Source organism: Desmodus rotundus, chromosome 10 (assembly GCF_022682495.2).
Source record: "Desmodus rotundus isolate HL8 chromosome 10, HLdesRot8A.1, whole genome shotgun sequence".
Lineage (NCBI taxonomy): Eukaryota > Metazoa > Chordata > Mammalia > Chiroptera > Phyllostomidae > Desmodus > Desmodus rotundus.
Genome location: NC_071396.1, coordinates 58064716 through 58085683, shown reverse-complemented (window position 1 = coordinate 58085683; position 20968 = coordinate 58064716). Strand labels below are relative to the sequence as shown.

The 20968-nt window shown below is 41.2% G+C and overlaps 1 protein-coding gene across 9 annotated transcripts in view; it reads right to left on the bottom strand.

Annotated features, from left to right (window-relative positions):
- Positions 1 to 8326, bottom strand: part of RUVBL1 (RuvB like AAA ATPase 1) — a 71800-nt gene extending 63474 nt beyond the window's left edge. For 5 of the 9 annotated variants that reach the window (XR_008425284.2, XM_053912574.2, XM_053912576.2 and 2 more), the window contains exons 1-2: positions 8007 to 8326; positions 4333 to 4419 (exon numbers count right to left, since the gene is read on the bottom strand). Coding sequence is in view for 8 of the 9 variants with exons in the window: in XM_053912574.2 (XP_053768549.1) it covers positions 4333 to 4419; positions 8007 to 8219 (300 nt within the window). In the remaining variant the exon portion in view is untranslated. The remainder of the gene's footprint in view (positions 1 to 4332; positions 4420 to 8006) is intronic. The other 4 variants (XM_053912575.2, XM_024580536.3, XM_045187772.2 and 1 more) reach the window with 2 other exon arrangements.
- Positions 8327 to 20968: the final 12642 nt, after the last annotated feature.

The window sequence follows — 20968 nt, the reverse complement described above, 5'->3', positions numbered from 1 at the left end:
AAAAAGCAAGCTAAAATATGTAGAAAAAAGTGACATTTTGAAAATCATCGTTTTCTATTATCAATAAGACAAGAAATAACAGAGCCCTGGCTAGTGTGGCTTAGTGGATTGAATGCTGGCCTGCAAACCAAAGGGTCACCAGTTCGATTCCCAGTCAGAGTACATGCCTGGGTTGCGGACCAGGTCCCCAGTTGGTGGTACGTGAGAGGCAACCACACATTGACGTTTCTCTCCCTCTTTCTCCCTCCCTTCCCGTCTCTAAAAATAAAATAATAAAATCTTAACAAAAAAATAAAGAGAATTTTAAAATATCTTTTAAAAAAATTGAGAATAGAGCTACCATATGACCCAGCAATCCCTTTTATGGGTATCTACTAGAAAAATTTGAAAACACTTATTCATAAAGTTATAGATGTATCTCTATGTTCATTGCAGCATTAGTCACAATAGCCAAGACATAGAAATGAATGACTGGATAAAGACATGATACATATAAAAAATGGATTATTACTCAGCCATAAAAAAGATGAAATAATGCCATTTGTGACAACATGCGTGGCTCTTGAGAGTATTATGCTTAAATGAAATAAGTCAGATGGAAAAAAACAAGAACCATATGAATTCACTCATATGTGGGATATAAAACAAAAATCAACAAACACACAAAACAAATAAATTAAAAAAACCAAACTAATAGATACAGACAACAGAATGGTGGTTACCAGAGAAGGGGAGTAGAGGGAGGATAAAGAGGGTAGAGGGGATCAAATACATGGTGACAGAAGGAGACTAGACATCAGGTAGTGGCCAAACAAGAAAGTATACAGAAATCATATTACGTAAGTTGTACACCTGAAATGTATATATAAATATTATTATTAAACAATGTCATCCAATAAATTTAATAATAAAAACAACCCCATTTTTGCAACTACCAATATGATAATTGATAAGCAACGACCATCAATGAATGCTACACCCACAGGAAGAAAGAATATTCAAACTATCTCAACATGTCACTTTACAAATAACTCATTAAACAAGGAGAACCAGTACCTTCACAGTAGAATTTGGCATCAGCCTTCTGTTTTAAAGCAATGGAAGGACACAACCTCACCTGCGCAACGTCGTGCCAGTGTTTAATACTTAACAAAATCACTGTAGGACAGCTGTAGAATATTCTACAAAACAACTGTCCTGGACTCTTCAAAAATGTCAATGTCATAAAAGAAAACAAAGCAAACAATTCTGGGGAGGGTAACTGTTCTAAAGAGAAACTAAAGAGACATAACAATGAATGCAATGTGAGATCTTTGTTATATTTTGAGTTTAAAAATATTAAAAAATGAAACAGCCACACACTGGAACAATTTGGAGAAATTTTACCATAAATTAGACATCTGCTAATAGTGTTAGCAACATTAAATTTCTTGGGTGTACTGATAGTATCCTGGTAATGTAGGAAAATGTCCTTGTGCTTACTTTCAAATGGTTTAGAATTAAGTAGACAAAAAGCAAATGCCACAAAACATTTACAATTAGTCACTTATTCATTTATGTGGGGGGAATACAGAGGATCATCATACTATTCTTTTTATTCCTTTGTAGGTTTCAAAATATTCAAAATGAAAAAGAAAAAATATTCAATGAATTGGATTAACCAGCAGTTTAGTGACAGCTTACAAGACAATTAAACTGGAACCAAGGTCTAAAGACACTACCCAGAATGCAGCAAAGTAAAAAAGATAAGAAACATGAAAAAGAGGTTGAAAGACAAAGAAGACAAAATGAGAAGCTCTAGCACAGGGTTTCCCAATCTTGCCACTACTGACATTTTGAGCCAGGTAATTACCATGTCCCTACACCAGTCCCATGGTGTAGGGACTACCCTGTGCACACTGTAGGATATTTAGCAGCACCCATAGTCTCCATCCACAAGATGCCTGTAGCACTGCACATGTGACCAAGTTGTGACAACCAAAACTGTCTCTAGACATTGCCAAATGTCCCTTGGCAGTCAGGTTTAAAGGGGGGAGGGGCAGGGTGGGTGGCAAAACCACCACAGGTTGAAAACCTTTGCAGTAAAACTTAGCATCAAACTGAATTTCTAGGACAGAATTAAGAGAACAGGGAAAGGCAATTTCTGAAGAGATAAAGGCTGACGATTTCCCAAGATTCATTAGAGACATAATAGTCAGATTTAAAAAGCACAATTAATATTAAGCCCAATAAATAAAAATAAATTCACTGTTCAACATGCCATAGTCAAACACTGAAATCAAAAATATCTTAAAAATATCCAAGAAAGAAAAGCCAAAAGACCTCAAAATTAAGCTTCTCAAAAGCAACAATAGAAGACAACAGGTAGCAGACACCATTGAGAGAAAAAGTAGCTGTCAACTGAACTATACATCCAACATAACTACCTTCCAAAACAAGGGCAACATAACAAATACAACCCTTACTTTGTCACTAATAAACTTTTAGAATAAAACTCTAAATGATATACTTTAGGAAGAAGAAACATGGAGTGTTAGGGTCTAAGATGTAAGAAGGAATAGAAAGCAAATAAATGGTAAATTCATTAGACAAGCTAATATTGCTTGCAGAGGTAATGAAAGCTCATTTATATGGCACATTAAAGTTTAAAAAACCTTTTTCACAAACACAGCACTTCTTCCTCTACTATAATACATCAATATAAGAGACACCATCAATTCAATTTATGGTTTCAAATAATAATTAAAGTCATTACCTCACAACTAACCGGTTTAATAACTGCCTGAAATAGGGCATGTGCTACTATTTCAGAAAGGCTAAGGGACCTTTCTCAGGTCTCCTGGAAAGTCAGCAACAGTGCTGGAATTTAAACCCTATTTCTTTATACCAAGTCTGTTCGGAAAAAGTCCAACCATTGTTGATATAAGGAGAATGGTTTGAGTGACATCAGTGTAACCTGACAGCCAAGGCAAGTGGGCTGGAATGTGCATGCGTAAACAATGATGACTTCACCGTACTAGTCAGTGGGGGCGGTAGACACCGGTGAGTGAGGATGTGTATTGTGTGGCTGTTGCACTCAAAATGACTGAGCAAGCACAGCAAGAATCTGCATCATATTTTGCATTAAGCTTGGATATTCCTCCATGGAAGCTATTTGGATGATTCAGAAGACTGCAGCGATAGACAACTGGTGATTGGCAGCTTCATCACGGCAAAGTGCCCTCTCAGGCATCATGTCTGGTGCAGTTTTTTGGCAAGACATCAAATCACCCAGGTGACACATCCCCCTTACAGCACAAATATGGCATCCTGGGACTTCTGGCTTTTCCTAAAACTAAAATCACCTTTGAAAGGGAAGAGATTTCAGATCATCAACGAGATTCATGAAAATATGACAGAGCAGCTGAAGGTGACTGGGAGAATTGTGTGAGGTCCCCAGGTGCCTATTTTGAAGGAGTCTGAAGTGTCATTGTCGTGCGTATGTTCCTTCTATCTTGTATCTTCTTCAATAAATGTCTGAACAAACCTTGTAAACACAATCCCAAGATGCAACTCTCTCCTGTACCAAGTGGCCCTTTTGAAAAAGAAGCAGGGCTCAGACTGAGGACTTACGGCATTTCACGTATCTAGCCACTCCCCTAATGAAGCCCAACAACTATACTGCCTCCTCTGCCTGCAAGGCCCTTTTCTTCCCTACGAACCCAACTCTTCTCCCTACTCTGCAGGACAAATGTCAAGAATCAACCTGTCCAGCTTTGCCAGTCCTTAGTGTGCCTCCTGCTCTATTTCCAACTGCATTTAATTTCAGTGTTCAACTAAAGCATTTTTGTGCTGTCAAAGTTTCCTCTCTCTGCCCTGAAAGCCCCTTAAAGATAAAAATCATGTCTGCAATTCCTTCCTTGCAATTCCTTTTTTCCTCCATCTCTCACACAGCCAGAATAGTGCTGGATAAAGTTAGCATTCAGAAAAATGCTTGCTGATTGTTTTTCTTCCCCCCTCAAGTAAGATGTCACTCTGAAGATTTTATGCAGTCCTAGACAAACAGAAATTTATTTCCAGAGCAAAGCAGACTTGAAAGAGATACAAGACGAATTCTAAAGACAATGAGATCACTCCAAGGACTTTATTCTCTCTTCTCTGGAGGTCATTCAGGATAATCTGGATTTCAGAAGCATGAATTTTAGATATTGTTGTATTATTGCACATTAATTTTAAAAACATACATATAACCAATTTAGATAAACAAAGACTAGTTAAGACACAAATTTAATGTGGCTTAGACATTAAGATCATTCTGTTGGGTAGATTAAAAAAATAAGAGAAAATGAGTACCTTGCCAGTTCCAGGAGGCCCTGCCAACAAGACAGCTCTTCCAGCCATTTTCTTGCTTTTGATTAATTCTACTATCACACCACATGCCTAGACACCACAATGGAAATAATAAATCAGTATTAAAATGTTTCACAGGGGGAAAACAACCAGTCTCTGGTCCAAACAATTCACATACTGATTCAACTAACACTGCACTGCCAATACACTGCAGGCACTGTTCTAGGTGCTGGAGGCAGTTGAGGGCAAGACAGAAAAGCCTTGTGCTTATAGAGCTCCTATCCCTGTGGAGGAGACAATCACAAAGACATTGTACAAGATCACTACCATGAAGAAAAAAGGGTAATGACATAGCAAGTTCCTGGGGCAGAGGTTACTCTAGAAAGAGTGATCTGGGAAGACCTCTCTGATGACAATATATTCGATATGCAAAGTTCTGAGCAAGGCAGTTAGTGTTGCATTCAAAGGAAGCAGCAAATTCAAAATACAGAAATGAGTTTGGCGTGTGCAAAGGAAAGACTACACACAGTGACCACGGTACTGTAAACAAGGAGAATGGAAAGATGATGTTGAAGAGGCGGGCAAAGGGCAAAACTCAGAACAGAATGTTAAGAGTCCATGTTAAAGCTTAGATTTTACTGTACATGAAATGGGAGGTTAATGAAAAGGTATTAGGCTATGTGTCATGTTATGATGATGTATTTTTAAAAGATCTTGCCCTGGCTGGCGTGGTTGATGGACTGAGTGCCAGCCTGCAAACCAAAAGATCAAAGGTTTGGTTCCCAGTCAGGGCACATGCCTGGGTTGCAGGCTAGATCCCCAATTGGGGGTGTGAGAGGCAACCCATCGTTTGTCTCACACATCAATGTTTCTCTCCCTCTCTTTCTCCCTCCCTTCTCCTCTCTCTAAAAATAAATTTTAAAAATCTTTTTAAAAAAGATCTTGATGGCTACTGTGTGGAGACAGTAGAAGTACAAATGAGGGCAATGATTTTTAGCCTGGGGACCAGATACTGACTACTGGAGCCCACACTTCCTGAAAATGGAAATGAAATTGGAAGCAAAATTATGCATATGTGTTCACATGTGCATTTTTTGATTCATAGCTTTCATCAGAGTCCCAAATTAACTCATTAAGGTTTAAGAATCAATGACATACACTACTAGTTGGCCATCAGTTAAGTGTCCCAGAATGTTGCATGTGAGGTTAAACCTGTGGCACAAGATTCACTGAACGCCTTTCAAATATTCAAGATCAATTTCTTGCCTTAGCTCTTCTCTCTGGGCAGTTATGACATTGTACCCTACTATAAGGGTGTTGTGAATACACCTTATCTCCTCTACCACTGTTCTCCATGGACTTTGGAGAGTGCCTTGCTATCACACATAAGACAGCCCCTCAAAAACTGTGGGATCAAGGAATGCATGTAGACGTGCTCTGTTCCATTTCTGACTCAGCTGGAAAAGCACAGTGCCCTTAATAGAGCCTAGAAGCTATTCTTCAGATGCTACCTGTCTAAAAAGATAACAGAGCCACTATGGTCTTTGTATTGAACCCTGTAATATCATAATCCTCAGCACTGAAAGTCTTTGGGAAACTCAAAAGAGGTAGAAGAGATTTTCTAAACCTTGGATATGTACTCTTACTCACGGGACTACAACCTCTTCCATTTAATCTTCCTCAGTTCAAGCTCCAACTTCTCTCCAGTGAGCTATGTTGAGTGAATACTAATATGCAGAAAGTAAAAACTGGAAAGGTCTTTAAAAGATCACCTAGTCCAATTCATTTTTCAGATGAGGATATTAAACACCAGCAAGACAGCTAATGTGACCAGTCACACATTGCATGTGACCAGATCATACAAGGATCTGGTAGCTGAGCTGGGATGCCTATTAATTCAATAAATACTGAGCCCTTATAATGAGTCAGATTCTGGGTGTTTAATAATACTATCTTGTCTCCATCCTCAGGAAGCTCATAGTCATACAGAAGCATACAGCATCAGAGTTCAGAGCATGGATTATAGATTCAATAGACTTGAGTTTAAATCCTGGCTCTACCATTACCAGCTGAGCAACCTTGGACCTACCTACTTAACCTCTGTGAGCTGCAATTTCATTATCTGACAACAGAATTCGTAATAGTGGCAAACATGTTCAAAGGTTTAAGGGTAAAATGTACTACGGTCTGCAACTTACTTCAAAATGCAAAAATGGATTTGGTGGATTGATAAAGATACATATGTGATAGAGCAACAGAGTAATATGTTAATTGTAGTATTTAGGCACACAAGTTTTCACTACACAAGTATTACAACCTTTTTGTATGCCTGAAAAGTGTCAGAGTGAAATGGGATAGACACCTATTAGAGTGGAGGTGAAAACAAGATGTACAGGAGGAGATAAAGCTGCTTAGTACAGTGCTTGGCACATAACAAGCATTCAACCAATGTTAGCTATCTACAGTAATAGGTCCTTAGTAAGCAGAAGCTGTATAAAGAGAAATGTGAAAGCCATCATGCCATGACTATGTCAGTATTGCCTTTTTGAAAAGATGACGGTCAAAATGGAAGCCAGAGGCTTTCCTTTGGCCCTTTCTATTAGCACAATTAGGCTAAGAGGAAAAAGTCTTACATTAAGGTTTCTGTGATGAAACCTTACTCACATTAAGGTTTTCTGTTGCACTAAAGCGCAACAAGGTCTCCCTAACTGGTGTGGCTCTGTAGATTGAGAACCAGCCTGTGAACCAAAAGATTGCAGGTTCGATTCCCAGTCAGGGTGCATGCCTGAGTTGCAGGCCAGGTCCCCAGCTGGGGGTCCTGGAGAAGAAACCATGGTGAAGCCAAGGGGCATGAATCTAACCTTAGAGCACAGCAAACTGACAGGTGGCTCTAACATCACAGACAGCACTAAATTGGAAGTCAGAATTACACGTGGGTACAAACCCCAGCATTACCATTACTAAACTGAATGGCAAATGGGTAGGTGGTGATATCTCTCACCCTCAATCTTTTAATCTGCAAGAAATAATAATACCACAAAGAGCTCGAATAGTTTTGTGATTATAATGTAGATGAAAACACTTGGCATCACTGCCACTGAATAAAAGTGGATGGAATTGGAATCGTCAAAATGATGCCGCGAGTGTGGACAGACTTCTCCTCCCTGTAACTCTCACTTCTTCCTTCCGCTCCCAGGCTCCCAGGTTCTGTGAATCAGTGTGAACTTTGTAAGGCTGATCACTCCCATACTTTAAAACTCCCACAGTCTCCCAACACCACTGACAAAAATCCAAATTCCTTATCTTAGCCAGTAAAGCTCCACAGGAAGTGGCCCCCAGCAAAACATAATTATTTGCTGGTTTACACATTTACTGTCTATCTCCCACCATACTAAAATGTAAGCTCCGTTAACGGAGAAGGGACCTTACTTATCTTGTTCTCTGCTGGAACCCAGCATCGCGAACACAGCACCGGACGGAACTGGGCGGGGGGACTCAAGATATACTGTCAATAAGATGAAGCAAGCAGTCAACGGCTCCCGTGGAGTCGTCACCTGCTCTCCTGGAACGGCACTACTCCCAGTCCCAGTGAGGCGCCTCCTCGCCTCAGTCAACTTTCACTGACCTGAAGAAACTTAAGCGGGACACCCTAGCCAGACCCGGCTCTGAACCCCTACCATAGCGGCTCTTTGCTGCAGCAGCCTTGCTCTACGGCCCAATCCCCAGGTCCACCAGCCGGTCAGCCCCACCTCTCGTGCGTTCTCCTGGCCCACCAGCCCGGAGGCCGCCTGCTTCGCCAAGCCGCTCTCGTCCAGCCCCAGCCCCTTCACGTGGCTGTGGGAGGCGATGCGCTGAGTCTTCGTGGTGCTCTTCACCTCCTCAATCTTCATCTTCCAGACGTCAGGAACGAAGACGAGCGAGAAAAAGGAAGAGTGAGTAACCCAAAACCAGGACGGACGTTACCACGCGGCCTCGACTAGGGCAGTTTTTTTCAGGGACCGCCTTGGTCGTTCTATTGGCGGAGGAAGAAACACCTAGCTCTCCATTGGCTAATGGCTGCGCCCATCGCGGTGTATGGGGGGGGGCTCCGCCCACCAACTTCCGGTGGGTCTAGGGGTCACATCCCTCAGCAGGCCCCACCCCCACCCTCTAGCCAAAGTCTGCATTTCCGCCCTACCAGACTCTGGGTGTGGTAACAAAGGAGCGGTTGTGGTAACAACAGCGGCTGGCAATGCTCAGGTTTAATCTAGGGCTGGGTTGCGGCCAGGAGGTCTTCGGGGCAGTTTTTTGTTTATTTTTTAAATATATTTTATTTATTATGCTATTACAGTTGTCCCATTTTTCCCCTCCTCTTTATTCCGCTCTGTCCTGTACACCCCCCATCCCCACCCCAGGCCACCATCATTCCCCCACCTTAGCTCGTGTCCAAGGGTCATACATGTAAGTACTTTGGCTTCTCCATTTCTCATACTATTCTAACCCCCCTATTTTGCACCTGTCATTTATGCTTTTTATTCCCTGTATCTTTTCCCCATTCTTCCCCTCCCACTCCCTGCTGATAACCCTCCATGTGATCTCCATTTCTGTGATTCTGTTCCTGTTCTAGTTGTTTGCTTAGTTCATTTTTGTTTTCGTTTTTTGGGGTTCAGTTGGTAGTTGTGAATTTGTTGTCATTTTACTGTTCAGAGTTTTTTATCTTCTTTTTCTTAGGTAAGTCCTCTTAACATTTCATATAATGAGGGCTTAATGATGATGAACTCCTTTACTTGACCTTATCTGGGAAGCACTTTATCTGCCTTTCCATTCTAAATGAAATCTTTGCTGGATACAGTAATCTTGAATGTAGGTCCTTGCCTTTCATGACTTCAAATACTTCTTGCCAGCCCCTTCTTGCCTGTAAGGTCTCTTTTGAGAAATCAGCTGACAGTCTTATGGGAACTCCTTTGTAGGTAACTGTGTCCTTTTCTCTTGCTGCTTTTAAGATTCTCTCCTTATCTTTAATCTTGGGTAATATAATTATGATGTACCTTGGTGTGTGCTTCCTTGGGTCCAACTTTTTGGGACTCTGAGCTTCCAGGACTTCCTGGAGGTTTATTTCCTTTGCAGATTGGGGAAGTTCTCCTTCATTATTTGTTCAAATAAGTTTTCAACTTCTTGCTCTTTTTCTTCTCCTTCTGGCACCCCTATGATTCGGATGTTGGAGTGTTTAAAGTTATCCCAGAGGTTCCTGAGCTTCTCCTCATATTTTTGAATTCTTGTTTCTTCCTTCTGCTCCAAATCGTTGATTTGAGGCCCTATTTCCTTCCCTTCACTGTTGGTTCCCTGTACATTTTCCTTTATTTCACTTTTCATAGCCTTCACTTTTTTGTCTATTTTACAACCATACTCAACCATTTCTGTGAGCATCCTGATAACCAGTGTTTTGAACTCTGCATCTGATAGGTTGGCTAGGTCTTCATTGTTTAGTTGTATTTTTTCTGGAGCTTTGCTCTGTTCTTTCATTTGGGCCATAGTTTTTTGTCTCAGCACACCTGTTACATTGTAAGGGGCGGAGCCTTAGGTATTCACCAGGCCGGGTTAACCCACTTGGCTGCTCTGTGGCACTGTGTGTGAGTGTGTACGTGTGTAAGCGGGGGCCAAGAGGGAACTATGCTGCTTTCTCAGCTCTCAGAAGGCTTTCAGTCACCTCCTCTGCTACCCACAAGCAAATTGGGCCCTTCTGGTGCTGATTCACGGTGGGTGGTTTTGTGTATGTTCTAGGACCCTGTGAGTCTCTCCAACAAACTCTCCTGGGAGGCTGGGAGTTTCTCCTGCCACCTCAACCCTTCACAGGTTTTTTTCATTCAGAGGTTGTGTGGCTTTATTTCCCTACACTGGAACCCTGGGTGGCACGGTTTGCCTCGCTCCCCGGTTGTTCCTCCCAGTTTATCCTCACGAAAACATGAGACCACCTGCTCCACCAGGCACCGCCTCACCCACCCCAGTCCTCCAGCCCCTGCCTTACCACGAGTCCTCTCTTCCCCAGCTGCCCGTCTCCGCCCCTCCTACCAGTCTGGATGAATGTTTCTTCTTTAACTCCTTGGTTGGCACACTTCCATACAGTTTGATTTTCGGGCAGTCCTGGTTATTTTTTGTTTTTAAATTTGTTGTCCTTTTGGTTGTGCGAGGAGGCAAAGTGTATCTGCCTGTGCCATCATCTTGGCCAGAAGTCCCCAGGTCTGGGTTTTCTCGTTCCATCCTATACATTTTGCACTGGAGCGTCTTACCCTTCAGCAAAGTTCAAGTTATCACCTCCATTTTGGAGATGAAGAGACAGAGTTTGAGCTTAAGCCTGGACTTTTGCTTACTTGGTTTTCTGACTCCCAAGCCTTGTGTCTCCTTAGGGAGGCCCAGCTCATCCAGCCAATCACTGCCTTCCTCTGGTTCTCCTCGCCTCCACCTGCTCCTTTATTTAAATTAATTTGACTGTAAGTAACATTTTTTATTTCCAAAACTCTACAACCCTGTAAGGTAGCATAATTCCTAATACAAATAAATACACAGGCTAAAAGAGGTTCAATAACCTACCCAAAAATGCACAGCAAATAATCAGCAGAATTGGAACCCAGCTGCGGACTTAATGGCTTCACAGTTTATATGATTCTCACCCAGTCTTATGACCTCAGATGAGACAATTAGCCAGCAAACATGTTGTGTCAGGTTTCATAATATTATATTAACACTGGGTATTCCACATTGTACCCTTCCTATCCATCCAGTCATTCAGCAAATACTTGTTAGCACCTCCTATGAGCCAGATACTACAATGCAGTAGGAATACAGAGATAAAATACAAATTCTCCAGCCTTGAGATCTTAGTCCTTAATTGGGAAAATTTGCAACATGAAATGTGCAGGAAAGGTATACCCACTTGGTGTGCAAGGCCAGAGCAAGGCCACCTGGAATGGCCTAGAATGCCAGGGAAGGCATCATGAGGTGAAAATGCCTGGGTCACATCTTGACAAATGGGTAAGACTTACTCAGAAGCACATGGTATGTCACCATTTTACAGATGAGTAAACTGAGGTGCAGAGAAAGGGACGGACTTGCCCAGAGCTTAGGACAGCTTGTATTAGGGTTGAGACAGATCTTCCTGACTTCAAATCTAGCTGCAGTAGTTCCTGACTCACATCTCCTTGTACTTCTCCACTATAACTTTTGAATCTAAGTTTCTAATTATTTGCAAGATTATTGGGTCAATGTTTGTCACTCCCACTAAACTACGGGCATTATGAGAGTGTAGATCACATTTGTGTTTTTCATAATTTCATGAACATTTAAAAAAAATTTATTTGATTTTAGAAAGGGAAACACTGATTTTTGTTGTCTCATTTATGCATTCATTGGTTGATTCTTGTATGTGCCCTGACCTGGGATTGAACCCACAACCTTGGGGTATCAGGACAATGCTCTGACCAACTGAGCTACCCTGCTAGGCTTGTTCATCATTTTAACCCCAGTGCCTGGCACACAGCCTGGCTCACAAGGCTTCTTATAAATTCAAATAATTTTCTAGAACCCCACATACACATTTGAAATCACGCAGTTTTGCTGCATGTATTTTACACACTGGGTTTTTGTGACTTGGTCATGGTTTCTGTCTGTGAATGGAAACTTTTGGCATTTTTAGAGCCTGATAAAGTAGAAGCAAGGCCTTGGAAAGCTGTGGTTGTTACTTGTGGCCTATTATTCATCAACCCTATGGTTATCACCTCTGAGTCCCCCCAAGAGGATCACTTAACATTCATTGAATTATTCCTGGTTATACTCATAAGTGAGGAGCAATTCCTTTCACCCTGTGGATGCAGGAGCCTTTCTCCCAACTAATAGTCAAAGTGAGGCACTCTATGGAACTAACTTCTTTGTGTATTGTTCAGTTTTGAGAGAAAACCGCTTTTACATTCCTTATTTTAAGCTCCAAACATTGGAACAAAGTAGAGAGAGATTTCCTTCCATCCTAATGTGAAGGTGGGAAGATAAAGACTTTGGAGCTCGGAGAAATCCCTTGGAAGACTTGGTCCAGTGGTTTTCAAACCACATTCCCTGGAGTTGTAGATTTTATTCATTGCTAGTATGAGTGGGGAAGGGGAAGGCTGAAAGTATAGGATACCAGTTCCATGTCCCTACATCCCCTGCCAGCAAAACTGTTCTTTTTTTTTTTAATCCTCACAGGAAAACATTTTTTTATCGCTTTTATAAGGAGAGGAAGGGAGAGAGAGAAACATTGATGTGAGAGAGAAGCATCACCCAGACCAGGGATAGAACCTGCAAATGTAGGTATGTGCCCTGACTAGGCATTGAACCTGCAACCTTTACGGGATGACGCTCCAACCAGCTGAGCCACAACAGCCAGGGTAAAGATGTTCCATTATTTTACAGCTAAAGAACAATTCAAAAGTCACTAATCTGGCTTAGCATTCTCATTTTACAGGTAAGGAAACTGGGGCCCTAAAAGAGGATAGAATTTGTCCAATGTGACAAATTGATCAATTGAGTGACAGAGTCCCAGACCCCAGATCTGGTGTGCAAAGAAGCTGGACCTGGTTACAGAACCAGACAGTACTTTTTATTTAGACAGAAGTCTATATGGTTGGACAGTGTCTGAAATACACAGGTGAATAAAGGGCAGGTGAGGCCCACAGTAGCAAACATGTGTTATTTTGCCTACCCAGAATCCAACCAACTTCCTCTGGCTCTCATCACTCTAATTTTCTTTAGAGAACCACCATCCCCCCTACTTTGAGTCCAAGTGGTTTGAATGGGTTGACCCCACCCCCAGCATTGTTTCAGGGGTGGACACAGAACCCGGCCTAGTCTATCAAAGTATCCCAACCTCCTGGACATGGAGATTGGTTTGGAAATGTGAGTGTAGAGTCTAAGGACAGTCCTGGTACTTTTATATTTTATATATTTTATATATTGGGTCATGGGTTTCCAGGTCATCTTTGCCTACTTCATAGGAAGACGCTGCCTGAGAATGAAGCCAGTACTGAGTTGGAAAGCTCACAGAAATTCCTGATAAAATCTTTTACCTTCCCTGATCCAGCCTTGCCCTACTAGCAATGTAATATGGCACTGACATTAGGACTTAAAATGGTTTGATTTAGGTTTTTACCTATGGGTTATGAAAATCTGTATCAATACAATGATACCAATGCAAGTAATTGTGTGGACTGCTACATTCCAGAATTGTGCTGTGTGAAAACCCCAGGACTGCGAACTCTTTCATTCTCTCACTCCCACGGCCCTGGCTCTTTCACCTCCAATCCATCCCCTCCTTTCTCCAATGCAAGTAAGCTCATCTCAGCCACTTGATATCCAACCCTTTCCTCCCTCCTGGACTTGACTTCTTTCACACCTCACCTTTGAACCCACAAGCCCAGGTCAAACCTACCTCTGCCTTCTCCCCTGCCTCATGAAGGCTGCTGTATATGTCAGCAGATAATTATTCAATGGCTCCATGGAACCATTTCACAGTTATGGTCTCCAGCTTCAGCTGAGCACTCAGAGCTGCCCAACCGTTATTATATTATTTAGGATATTAACTTGGCTGCAGCAACAGAGAGATACAAAGTAATAGTCAACAAACAGGATAGAAATTACTTTTTCTCACATAAAGTCCAAGCAGGTATTCCACCTGGTGAGCTCTATAATTATTAAGGACCTCTCTCCCTCTGTCTTGTTACTGTGCCATTCTCACACACACCTTCTATCCCATGGTCCAAGATGGTTGCTCGAGCTCCCCCTAAAAGGTGTGTTTGAAGCAGCAAGAAGAAAAGGAGGAAGGGAGGGTATGCTCCTTTCTTTGAACCTTGACCTCAAGTTGCACCATCATTTCTATTCCCCATGGTCAGACTTGATCAAATAGCTACATGTAGCTGCAAGGGATGCTGGGAAATGTAGTTCTGAGCTGGAAAGATATGTGCCTCACTAAAAATTCTATTCCTGTGTGAAAAAGGGAAGCAGATACATTGGGAAACAAGTCTTACTCCTCGTTCTGAGCTTCTGTCTGCCAACCACTGCTGGCTTATCCTTGTATCCTGACTCAAAAACAGACATGACCTTCCCCCTAGTTAAAATAACCCTACTAACTGGGTTTCAGATAACAATCTGGGGTCCATTCCATCTCTCAGAGGCCTCACTCTACCCCTTATCCTACTTTTCCTGAATGTCCATCTATTCTCCTTGATCATTTTCCATATTTCCATCTATTCTCTCTGATAGTTCCCCATATGATACAAACATACTCAATCTTTTTTCATATTAAAACATTATATTTAATGATGAAAGACTGAAATTTTTCCCCCTAAGATCAGGAACAAGATAAGGATGCCTGTTTTGGGCACTTCTGCTCAACATAGTACTGGAAGTTCTAGCCAGAACAATTAGGCAAGAAAAATAAATAAAAGACACCCAAATTGGAAAGGAAGAAAAACTAGCTCTGTTCTTAGATAACATACTTCAGTATATAGAAAACCCTACAGAATACACACACACACACACACACACACACAATCTGTTAGGGCCAAGTTGCTGAATACAAAACACAAAAACCAGGATATAAATAAACATAATCTTTCCCATTTTAAAATACACACTGCTGGTTTTGGCAGAAATGGACAAACCCATCCTAAAATTCGTATGAAATTTCAAAAGACACCAAAAAGCCAAACACTCTTGTAAAAGAAAAACAAAGTTGGCAGCCTCCTACTTCCTGATTTCAAAACTTACTATAAATCTACAGTAATCAAAACAGTGTAGTACTAGCATAAGGATAGAGATACAGACCAAGGGAATGGAATAGACAGCCCAGAAATTAATCCTCTCAGACTTTCAAGGATGCCAAGACCATACAATGGGGAAAGGACAGTCTTTTCCAACAAATAGTCTTGGAAAACTGGATATTCTTATACAAAAGGAAGAAGTTAGACCTTTATTTTGTACAATATACAAAAATTAACTCAGATGGATCAAAAACCTGCTTTTAAGCCCTTAACTTATAAAATCCTTAAGAGAAAACATAGGGGTAAATCATTATAACCTTGGATTTGGCAATGGTTTCTTAAATATGGCACTAAAGGCACTGATAACGAGAAAAAAATAAATAAGTTGAACTTCATCATAATTAAAAAGTTTTGTGCATCAAAGGACACTATCTCTCAAGAGATTATAAGGACAATCCACAGAATGAGAGAAAATATTTGCAAATTATGTATCTGATGAGGCTTTAATATATAGAATATATAAAGAACTCCTACATTTAAACAAACAAAAAAAGAACAACCCACTTAACAAATGAGCACAGGGCTTGTTAGACATTTCTCCAAAGAAGATATGCAGATGGCCGATAAGTATATGAAGAGATGCTCAACATCATCGACCTTAGAGAAATGCAAATCAAAACCACAATGAGAGCCCTGACCAGTGTAGCTCAGTTTGTGGGCCTCTTCCTGAAAACGGAAAAGTCACGGGTGTGATTCCTGGCCAGGGCACATGCCTATGTTGCAGGTTTGGTTCCCCATTGGGGTGCATATGAAAGGCGGCCAATAGATGTTTCTCTCATCAAGGTTTCTCTCCTCCTCTTTCTCCCTCCCTTTCCCTCTCTCTGAAATCAGTGGGCATGTCCTCAGGTGAGAATAAAAAAGAATGACATATACTTCATACTTATTCATATGGTTATAATTAAAAAAAAGAAAAGAAATAGAAGATGTGGAGATATTGGACCCTTGTGTATTGCTGGTACGAATGTTTAAGAGTGCAGCTACTGTGGAAAATAGTTTCTTGGATCCTCAGTCAGTTAAATACAGATTTACCATATAACCCAGCAATTCACTCCTAGATATATTCCAAAGAACTAAAAACAGGAATTCAGATATTTGTATCCCAATGTTCCTAGCAACATTATTCACAGTAGCTGTGATACTATAATTTATAATAAGAAATATATATATTTGGTTTTTGTCCCTGTTTCTGGCTCCTAAAACCCTTGGAATTTTCTAAGTGATGAGATCTGTAAAGGTATCTCTTGTTATATTAATGATGTCACTTTTGGACAGACACATATGGATGGGAGCTAGTTGCCCAGAGAAACCACCATGTAATTAAAGGGTTGGAACTTTCAGTCCCCATCCCTACCTGGGACTTCCAGGGAAGGGAGAGAGGCTGGAGGTTGGGTTAATTAATCACCAGTGGCCAATCATTTAATCAATCAAGGCTGTGTAATGAAGCCTTCATAAATACCCAAAAGGATGGAGTTCAGAGAGCTTTATAGGTTGGTAACACATGGAGATTTGGGGAGAGTGGCATGCTCAGAAAGCATGAAAAGCTCCAAGCTCCTTCCTCTTATGTTGCCCTATGTATCTCTTCATCTGGATGTTGGTTCATATCTTTTAATATCCTTTGTAATGTTAAACAAAATTAATGTAAATTTTAAAGATCTTACTGGCTTTATTCAATGATTCATGAATTGAGCAACATCCAATTAGCAGATAGAAAGGAGCTGTATAAAATAAAAGACTTTTGTACAAAGGAAGAAGGAACCAGGAAGTTATACTGAGCAAAAAAGCAAATTGGTTATTGCAAGGTCACTTTCCTTCAGGAGATTGCAAGGGGTGTATCAAGCAGATTACCTAACTAGTGCTTATCAGTCAATTCCTGATTGACTGGTTTAAGGTTCCATTTTTGGAAGAGCCAAAAACCATAATTAAGTCTCACCCTGACTGGTATGGCTCAGTTGGTTGGGGATTGTCCCCCAAAGTAAAAGGTCCCCAGTTCAATGCCTGGTCAGGGCACATGGCTAGGTCCAAGGTCCTAGGTCGGGGTGCTTTAGGGAGGTAATTGATCGATGTTACTCTCTCACATGGATGTTACTCTCTCTCCCTTCCCTGCTTCCCCTCTCTCTAAAATAAGTTAATTAATTAAAAAAATTTTTCCAGTTAAGTCTCTGGTGACTTGGGGCTTAGCATAAGTGACTCACTTTTGGAAGTGTTGTCTTTTTTTTTTTTTTTTATAATTCTCCCTCCTTGCCTACCTTTAAATCAGACTCTCAACCTGAGAGACATGATCAAAATTTAAGGTACTAGCATTACTCCCAGCTACCGCTTTGAAGTTCTCACAGTTTTTTTTGCCGAATCTCCATGTGGTATTCACAGGTCATGGTAACATTTTGCTGAATCTCTGGTATTCACAAGTCAGGACATTGGGGTCACATTTTTTGAGTTGGTCATTGTCTTTGTTCCTTTTCTGATGTTCTAGCCTTAGGAAGATCATTTGCTTGGTGGTTACTGGCTGCAAACATGTATTAAAAACTTTTGAGAGAATACAGCACACCAGGGAGACTACTGTGATTATTATAAACAGGATAATTCCCAAAGTCTGGAGTGCACTTCAGAACTATGGTCCCCAAGATGCAAACAAATCAGAATCAAATAAGCCCAAGAAAGACTACTAAAGGAATCACTTTTTAAAGCTAACTGGCTTATTCAGTGACCTTGTGTTCCCACATCCTCACCAGCTCTGATTATCTACCTCTCTGATTATTGCCAACCAAACTGCCATGCTTGTTATATCAACCCTAGGCTAATTTCTGAGGACTGAGATGATTTTGCTGGCACCTTAGAGTTGGCACAAAGACATAAAATTGGATAACATTGATCCATGTGGAATATTATTGCCTTTTAACTTCTCTTTCAGAAACTATTAGGGGGTGGAGTATGACTTTATCCCCTTTCTAACACTTGCTCATCTTTTTTATTAAAGACTCTGAAACTGAGGTTATTGTGGTTTCTGGCTACTTATGACAAGTGATAATGTTTTTCTACATATTAAGTAAATACTTTTCTTTGAGTCAGAAAGCTGGTCAATTTAAAGAAAAATAGTAAGTCATAGGTGATACCTGGATAGTACATAAATTGTAAAGATGGTTCATCATTGGGATTGAGGAAACCTAACATAAAACAAGGATCAGCTGGCAGGGAGTGAATGGGCCCTGTGCTTCAGGCAGCATGGAAGTCTTCTATTTCTGCACAGACGACATGGATTCAAATGTGACCTTTTCTGAGCAATTATCTCTGTAGGTTCATATCCTTCTGCTATAAAACAGCAGTAACAACAACCACTTATAGGATTATTAAGAGAATTAAATGAGACCCTTTACAAGGGGCTCTAGCACTGGGAGGGCCACAGAAAATGGCATTAGAGCTTTGGAGTATAAAGACATGAACTTCCTCCCTTAATATTTGCCTTCTGTGTATGTATCCTGGCCTTAGGGATTAATTTTGTCATACCTTTTAAACAGAAACAGGGCACTTCCAGGAACTCCAGAAGAAGGCTCTAGGGGAGAATCCACTGTCTTTCCTTTTTTAGGTTCAATAGGTACATTCCTGGGTTCATGACCTTTCATCTTCAAAGAGAGTAATGGGTGGTAGAGTCTTTCTCTTTGGTTCTGACCCTCCTGCCTCCCTCTAATAAGGACACTTGTGATTATATCTGGCCTACAGGATTGTCCAGGATAATCTCCCTATCTTAAGATCCTTCACTAAATCACACTGGCAAAGTCCCTTCAAAGTCCCTTTTATCATTGTAGGGTAACATACAGGTTCTAGGACATGGACATCTTTGAAGGGCCATTATTCTAACATGGCCAGGCTCCTTTTCTGGGGTCCCATCACAGCCCAAACTGATTTACCAGGTCCAGTATCAGAGGGCACGTTTTTGTATTGTTTGTCCTGGAAAAAAAATCCAGGGTTTTCTCTGACTGTGCTAACTTGGGTCACATGCTCACTAACAAATTTCAAAGGCTGGTGGAATGGATCTAAGTCTCAGGTTCACCCCTGAGTGGAGCTAGAGTAGAGTCAACACCCAAAGTGACCTATAGGAAAGGAAGTGAGATGCCTCCAAGGAGAACGGAGGAGCCTTACAGAAGAGGGAATGGATACTGACCATCATAGACCATAATGATCTTGTAAAATATGATTATATCCACATTCATAAATGGTGAGTCATGCAGTCACCATGAGGTAGGACCATGATTTGAACCTTCATGGGACCAGTTCTTGCCAGGACATCATATTCCTTATCCTGTGGCTAAGGTGGCACCAGTAGATCTGTTTAATGCTGGAAATGCCATGAAGTGTGGCTGGTGGCCTGGGTGACAATCCTATCTGAGGTTAGTATGGGCCATACGGAGGAAGGTACATGGTTAACAATCACTGGCAAGGTAGATATCCTCAGAGAAAATAGAAATTTCCATTTCACTCCTAAAAGGGTCTTTAAAGCCAAAACTCAAATCAAAGAGCAAAGTATAATAACTACCTCTGGGCAAATTTATAATTAATCCTGGATTAATTGGCTTTAATGAAGTTGAATTAATTACTAGCTATTTGTACAGGACTTTGAACTACATGAAAATGGTATTAAAGAAATAGAAAGGAACCAGCATCCCACTAATAACATCCCAAATAATCACACTTCTGCAGATGGTTTCCTGTCAATCATTTCTCAGGGACCATGCACAGCCTGTGGGACTATGGGACCCAGGAGTCTGCTGCAGAGGAGGTATTTGTGGGCTAGAGGTTTGGGGATAAGTTCACTTAAAAAAGAGTTACAGAGCATTTGCATGTGTTAGTCCCCAGGCAATCAAAGATGTGTAAGGGATTCTCAGCCTTCTAGGCTAGAAGAGAGCACCAGAGCACTAGCCTGGTATAAAGCAAACTTGACTCAGTGTGATAGATGCCAGGATAGAGACAAAAGATACAATGGAGGGGAGTGATGTGACCTGGATTTTGCTGTCAACAGTACTCTAGTTTCTACAGGGAGTCCCCCTACCACTTACCTTCTGGCACTTATAGAGTGAGCTTATATGACTTATGCCTGGCTAGGCAGAGCATGTTTTGTGTTTCTCTGCTTGGTTGGGGGTGGGGGTGCACACAACTTCATCAAAGACAATGACTTAAAGTGGGGATTATGTACAGTTGCCGAGGTGGTAAACTTGGAGATGCTGGCACCTCTCGTCACCATGAGGAGAGAGCCTGCCTGGGGAAGAAAGCAACCTAGAGGAAGGAGGAACATAGACATGAAAAGAAACAAAGTTGGTGCCATTGTGTCATCATCTGAGCCCTGGATGAGGCTCTGAGAGAAACAATCTCTTCCCCTGGACTTTTTAGTTAGGTTTATTTATTTAATTTAACAAACACTGATATAACACTTTGCATATATCAGACATTGTTCTAAGTGTTACACAAAGATCAGTTCATTTAATACTTGCAACCCTGTGAGTTAGGAACTGTGATGTTCTTCTACTCTACAGATGAAACTGAGGCACAAAAAGGTTTTTGTAACTTGCTCAAGACAACAAAGTTTTCAGACGGTGGAGGCAGGATTCAAGCACAAGCAGTCTGCTGCAAGAGTCTGTGCTTTTAATGGTACCATGGGCCAGTGTGTTTCCTTTTTCGCTTAAGTCAGTGTAATGTTGGATGATAGTTCAGAGAGACAACATGGTGGGTGAGGACTGCAAGGCCCTGTGACTGCTGTGACTGCTGTGACCACAGTGAGGACTTTGGCTCTTACTCTGGGTGACATTGTTACCAGACAGGGACAGGCC